This window comes from Salvelinus namaycush, chromosome 16, assembly GCF_016432855.1.
Source record: "Salvelinus namaycush isolate Seneca chromosome 16, SaNama_1.0, whole genome shotgun sequence".
In the NCBI taxonomy this organism is placed as follows: Eukaryota; Metazoa; Chordata; class Actinopteri; order Salmoniformes; family Salmonidae; genus Salvelinus; species Salvelinus namaycush.
The window spans coordinates 30,791,903-30,798,645 of record NC_052322.1 but is presented as its reverse complement, the minus strand read 5'-3'; the positions used below and the strand labels follow the sequence as shown (position 1 = coordinate 30,798,645).

Below are 6,743 nucleotides of genomic sequence, written 5' to 3'. Positions count from 1 at the left end.
ATCAGTGGCACACATGAAGCAGTTGTTGGCTTTGTTGAACTCTGAAATCATAGCCATGAGCTGAACATATGGGTGTCCCACACAACAATAAAAAATGTACATTTACTTTGAATTAAATGTCATTACATACCATGGGCCTCCCGGGTGGCGCAGTGGTCTAAGGCTGTGCCACCAGAGATTCTGGGTTCGAGTCCAGGCTCTGTTGCAGCCGGCCGCGACCGGGAGGCCCATGGGGTGGCGCACAATTGGCCCAGCGTCGTTAGGGAGGGTTTGGCCGGGAGGGATATCCTTGTCTCATCGTGCACTAGTGACTCCTGTGGCGGGCCGGGTGCAGTGCACGCTGACACGGTCGCCAGGTGAACTGTGTTTCCTCCAACACATTGGTGTGACTGGCTTCCGGGTTCGATGGGCATTGTGTCAAGAAGCAGTGCGGCTTGGTTGGATTGTGTTTCGGAGGACGCATAGCTCTCGACCTTTGCCTCTCCCGAGTCCTTACGGGAGTTGCAGCGATGAGACAAGACTGTAACACCTACCAATTGGGGAGAAAAAAGGGGTCAAAAAAATAAATGCCATTACATACCAGACATTTTTAATATATCCTCAGCCATTTATTTTCACAGTTGCTCCATGTGTTTTTGTGAAGGTTCTATATCAATTTGGGGGGGGGTGTTGGGGAAGTTCTGTGCAACTTCCTTGGCCGTCTACACAAAAAAAAAAAAAGTTTTTTGACCTAATTGTCACATAACAGCTAACCATTCATTTATTGAAAATATAACTATCAAACCTGCATTACAAAGATCCCGCAGCTGAAGGTGTCCTGCTGCATGGTGTGAGTTATTTCCCCTCCTTTCCACTGATGTCCACCCAGTCGTCTTTTCCATGGCAGGATCTTCTCATTTTGAAGTATTCTCTTTTTTATGTAAACATAATGGTATTCTGATTAGTTATAGGCAAATGAATACACAGGCCAAAACTGTATGGTGATTTCTTTATCACTATTATCTAGTAGAGGTAATTTCCTTTATGCCCCATTCTACACACAGCCTAAATTATTGGATCTGAACCACTTACAGGACAATAATAAAAGTAGCATATAGGATCAAACCCTATCCCAGAGTGAATAAATGTAGAGCATTTGTAGACTTTAAGAAAAATATATTAAGTGACAGTTTCATCAGTACGTGCTTAAAGAAAGTAATATCACAAAGATCACAGATGACAGTGCCCACCAAGTCTATGACAATAAAGAATGAATTGTAAGCACCAAAGTGTGTTAAAGTGTGTTTGTCAAAATAACATCTGAAAATGTCAGTTGTTGAACATAAATTGCTATTGCAAATAGAAGTATTATGATATGCAGTTGAGGAATATTCCATTTACCAACACTACATGTAGGACGGACATAAGACATTCCCACATACAGTATACACATACATAGAGGCATTTTTCAGCTATGATTTTTCCACAGCACAGGATGTAATACACCCTTACAACAATCTACTTTTTGATCTTCTTGAGTTCTTATCTGGTAAACTGCTACTGTGTGTCAAGAAAGAGCCCCACTTAGGGGTTAGTGTACTCCAGTAAAAAAGGGCTGGTTTAGATTCAAAACTATTGCCCTGTGTCCTCATTCATAGTAGCATGAGAGTCTAGTCAGTGGTAGAATTGAGTTGGCACTTTATTGGCCCAAACACCCACAGACCCACAAGGTTGAGGTTACTCATGGACAGTAATTAGTAATTATTTATTTTTTTGCCTTGACGCATTGTGTCTTCTAACTGTCCAATAGGATCCAAAGTGTTAGGAAACATTTGTTTCCATAAATACAAAGGATGTCTGTCCTCATACCTCTGGCACTTTAGTCAGACTGTAAAAACTTTATGATGGGGCCGGCAATGGAGTTCCCATTGACTAAGCACCACGGAGACCAATCAGGAGAGAATACATACAGGTCAAGGGGTGTGTCTGTGCCTTTTGGATTACTCTCTCTTTGCAGAGAACCCCTGTGGTTCAAGTCAAGAGCTACTCTTCCCTTTTCAGTCTGCTCTGCGCATGTCTGAAAGTGACACAGTCAGCATCCAAGAGTTTTTCACAGTATGTCATAAACAATTATTACACTTAGGAATGTATGTAAAATGCTAATATGTATTAGATCCAGTGCAATGGAATAACTATAATCCACTAAACATTCTGAACCTTGTTTGAAGTCAGTAGGTCACATGACCAAGGAGCAATTGAAATTAGAAAGTTTACAAATTTAATGTAAAAACGTGTGAGGTGAAAATGGACAAACTAAAGGGTGTGCAATATAGGAGGGTAGTCAGTGGACATTCTGAACCTTGAGGTCAGTAGGTCACATGACCAAGGAGCTATTGAAATTATAAACATTGAAAAACATTGAAAATTCATGTAAAATTGCGTGATGAAAATGGACAAACTAAACAAACTGTGTAGGGCCACTGAATGTACATTCTGAACCTTGTTTGAAGTCAGTAGGTCATATGACCAAAGAGCTATTGAAATTCAAAAATGTAAATAAATAATTTTTAAATAGTGCGGGATGTAAATCGACAAAAACAAAGTGTGTGCAATGTGTGCCTATGCTATCGGGTTAGCTACAATCAGTCTTGAACGTTTTAGGAGTAATGGTTAAAGAGCTATTGAAATTTGAAAAATTAGATTTGTCACTATGTTGGCAGTCCCTAACTGCTGTTGGTGGACTTAAGGAAAACTACAGGCGACTGACTATTCGTCACTATCCAACATGAAACTGTCTATCTCGGTTGTTTGTCAGAAATCGGTCTTCTCACAAAAACGTCTGTAGCGTCCAAACGGTTTGGCCTACAAACTATTATGACCCCACAATGGTGTTTTCCATTTTGCTCAACGACCCCCACAAGTGTCATGGGACTCATCTGAAGGTAATCCATACAAACTAATGGAAGTAAGAAGATAGTTTTGTGCCCCCTCTCAACGGCTTAGACTTTTAGAGGGTAAAATATTTGACATGTGTAGGCTACAGTGTTGTTGTGCAATAGTAGCGCTACATAGCCTATTTAATCTCATAGCCTACTATACCAAGGCAGGAGATAGAAACAGTCATGTGTTTGGGTCATGTTGCATGTGACAGATTCTCCCAATCATTTGTTTACCCGCACACAAATCCTAGAATCTCCACCAAACCAGAATTTAGTGAAAAATGTAAACAAGGTTGATAAAGAGGCCCCTGACACCCAGGGAGAGGGCACCACACACCAGCGAGGTGATTGGCAAAAATACGGGAGCAACGATTGGCTGACTGGCTTGTCAATAAATACCCTGGTGCAGCCTTTTTTACGCATAGATTGGTCAGGTTATATCCCATTACATCATTAGTGTGTGATTGCGGCCCATAATTCGAGGCCTTCCTGCATGTGGGCATTCTGAGCATCCCATTGGTTCCTGCACTAATAGAAGTTCAGGAATGCCCACATGCAGGTGTAGCAATATTGATGTTACACAGGAAACGGAAACCACTTGTTTACTTACCTACTTCATGTACTGTAGCTGGTTAACAACATGCTCAGTAAAGTTTGCTTAACTATACTGAACAAAAATGTAAATGCAACATGCAACAATTTCAAAGATTTTACTGAGTTACAGTTCATATAAGAAAATCAGTCAATTGAAATATTCATTAGGCCCTAATCTATGGATTTCACATAACTGGTCACGGATGGTCACAGATAATGGGCCTCACAATGGGCCCCAGGATCTTGTCACAGTATCTCTGTGCATTCAAATTGCGATTGATAAAATGCAATTGTGTTCGTTGTCCGTAGCTTATGCCTGCCCATAACATAACCCCATCGCCACCATGGGTCACTCTGTTCACAACATTGATATCAGGTACTGCTCACCCACACCACGCCATACACGTGAGGCTGGTTGGATGTACTGCCAAATTCTCTAAAGCGACGTTGGAGGTGGCTTATGGTAGAGAAATCAACATTACATTCTCTGACAACCGCACTGGTGGACATTCCAGTAGTTAGCATGCCAATTGCACTCTCCCTCAATTTGAGACATCTGTGGCATTGTTGTGTGACAAAACTGCACATTTTAGTGGCCTTTTATTATCCCCAGCACAAGGTGCGCCTGTGTAATGATCATGCTGTTTAATCAGCTACTTAATATGCCACACCTGTCAGGTGGATGGATTATCTTAGCAAAGGAGAAATGCTCACTAACAGGGATGTAAACACATTTGTGCACAAAATTCGAGATAAATAAGCTTTCTGTGCGTTTGGAAAACTTCTGGGATCTATTATTTCAGCTCATGAAACATGGGACCGACACTTTACATGTTGCGTGTATATTTTTGATTTATTTATATATCTTTGTCTGTCATGACTACAAAGCATATTGAAAAAGCAGGACGCCCCCGAAATGCAGGCCGCAGTTGCACCATTCTCCGTTAAATCAATGCATCACATGTGCAGTGGTAAATTATTGCTGTGCTAAATATGCTCCCTATACAAGTCATGATAAATTGCCACATGAATATCAGTGATACAAATATTAGTGTCAGTGTAATTCCCTGTGGTTTCCAGCTAAATGAGCATCTTCCTGCCCGGCTAGAGCAGTGCCCCTGGTCTCTGGTATACAGCACCCAGAGACACGGCACCAGCCTGGGCACTCTGTACAAGAGCATGGGGGGCATGGACTGCAGCACCAGTACCCTCACTGTCATCAGAGACAACTGTGGACAGGTGAGGAGAAGCTGAGGCCGTTTACTTGCCTAAACCAAGTTTTCTCACCTATGCCATAAGGCTGTCTGGGATTTGTATCCCTTGCTCTGTAAACTCTATTTCTTTGTCCTAGGTGTTTGGTGCATTTTGTCCTACTACTCTTCGAATCAGTCTGTCATACTATGGAACAGGACACACATTCCTCTTCTCCTTCTCTCCACAACTCCAGGTGAGATATCCCCATGTCGAGTCTCAGTATCACTGGCTTAGGGCTGGATTCAATCTAACCTAAATTACCAATACTGTATTACTGCATCATGAGTGTTGCTGTTTCCAAACAACAACTGATGCCAAGCTATGATCATTGTTTATTTTCCAGGTTTATGAATGGAAGTTTAGTAACTCCTTCTTTGTGAAGGGAAGTCCAGACTACCTGGCATTTGGTGGAGGAGGGTAAGTGAAAATAGGTCCGCAATCATTAATAAACTATAACTACTAACTGGGCAAAAACTGGTTGAATCAACATTGTTTCCACGTCATTTCAACAACAAAAAATCTATGTTATGACGTTGAATCAACGTGGAAAACCGATTGGATTTGAATTAAAAAATCATTGACTAAAGGACATTTAGTCTTTTTTTCACCCAACTTTTAACCTAAATCGAATGACATGGTGAATTTTTTGTTGATGATTTCACGGTGAAGTCTCATTAGTTGACAACTCATGTAAATCAAAACTGGACTTTGAAATGACGTCTGTGCCCAGTGGGTAGGGCCCTGTGTTTGGCTTAATCATGTCACATGACCTGGATTTTAACCTTTAAATGAAAGCTTTTTCATAAAATTGTCCTTTTTTATGTCAGATGGTCCAGCAACATCCTCAGACAATTGCTTTCATTTTAGATCTAATTATGATTTCAGGAATAGTTGTAAAATAAATGTTAAAATCCTGATCATGTGACATAATTAACCAAAACCCAGGGCCCTAACTATAATTCAACAGAATATGGAAGTAACTAGTGGTCTAAAGGAGTGCTTGAAAGTTGAGGAATTATGCTCTCTTTTGTTTCTCTCCTCCTTCTCCTGCTCTATCATGCTCTCAGGGGTCTCTTTGGCCTGTGGTTAGATGATGGCCTGATCCGTGGGCAGAGCCAGAGGTGTGACACATTTGACAATGACGTGTTGTCCTCCTCTGACGACTTCCTAATCAACGACCTGGAGGTTTGGGCCATCTCATGAGACAAGGGACTGCATGCTACTGCTTACTTAAACATTATACAACGATTGTGACAGTGGATGGAATTGAAAATGACTGCACCTCTCATCTGAGGATCCAAAGCGTGGCTCCCTGTGCAAGGTGATTCAACTCCATCACCTCAATTTTTTCCATTACAAACAGATAAGGCCCCTAACTCACCAGCTTCAGAAGCATTGGGAAAACAGAAATAGAGTACTACTGGCCTCTGGTGTTCAATGATTTAGACCGTGTGTAATAATCACTCCTCTCTGTTGGCCTTATTTTCTGCTTGGTATGTCTGTATCATTCAGTGGAGATCTGGATTACTTCAGAAATGCTCTGTTGGGAGTTAAACAATTAAAGGACAGTCAGATTAGCACAGCTGACTGGTCAATCTCAATCAATAACACATGATGAGGGAAGTTGTCTTTATAGGCAAAGTGCCCAGTGACCGTTGATTTACAACTCTAGAGGGCGCCCTTGTCACAGAGCTCCTTTCTATCTCGCTCTCTTTCTATACATTACCTTCAGAAAGTATTTACACCCTTTGACTTTTTCCACATTTTGTTGTGTTACAGCCTGAATTAAAAATTTATAAAAATATATTTAAAAAATTGTCACCGGCCTACATACAATACCGCATAATGTCAAAGTGTAATTATGTTTTTTGATTTCTTTTGACAAATTACTTACAAATGTAAAGCTGAAATGTCTTGAGTCAATAGGTATTCAAGCCTTTTGTTATGGCAAGCCTAAACAAGTTCAAGAGTAAAAAT

At 40.9% G+C, this 6,743-nt stretch overlaps 1 protein-coding gene across 1 annotated transcript; it reads left to right on the top strand.

Annotated features, from left to right (window-relative positions):
• The first annotated feature begins 2,864 nt into the window (after positions 1–2,864).
• LOC120061630 (TLD domain-containing protein 2-like) lies at positions 2,865–5,969 on the top strand. The gene is made up of 5 exons (XM_039011533.1): positions 2,865–2,921; positions 4,593–4,751; positions 4,864–4,959; positions 5,110–5,183; positions 5,834–5,969. The coding sequence occupies exons 1-5, from the start codon at positions 2,865–2,867 to the stop codon at positions 5,967–5,969; spliced, it is 522 nt and encodes a 173-aa protein (XP_038867461.1).
• Positions 5,970–6,743: the final 774 nt, after the last annotated feature.

What these genes read in the sequence shown, in the direction of transcription:
- LOC120061630 (XM_039011533.1), top strand. Translation starts at nt 2,865, where the DNA reads ATGGTGTTTTCCATTTTGCTCAACGACCCCCACAAGTGTCATGGGACT. An exon ending in CCTTCTCTCCACAACTCCAG is followed by an intron (nt 4,960 to 5,109) that starts GTGAGATATCCC and finishes TTTATTTTCCAG; the next exon opens with GTTTATGAATGGAAGTTTAG. An exon ending in CTGGCATTTGGTGGAGGAGG is followed by an intron (nt 5,184 to 5,833) that starts GTAAGTGAAAAT and finishes TCATGCTCTCAG; the next exon opens with GGGTCTCTTTGGCCTGTGGT.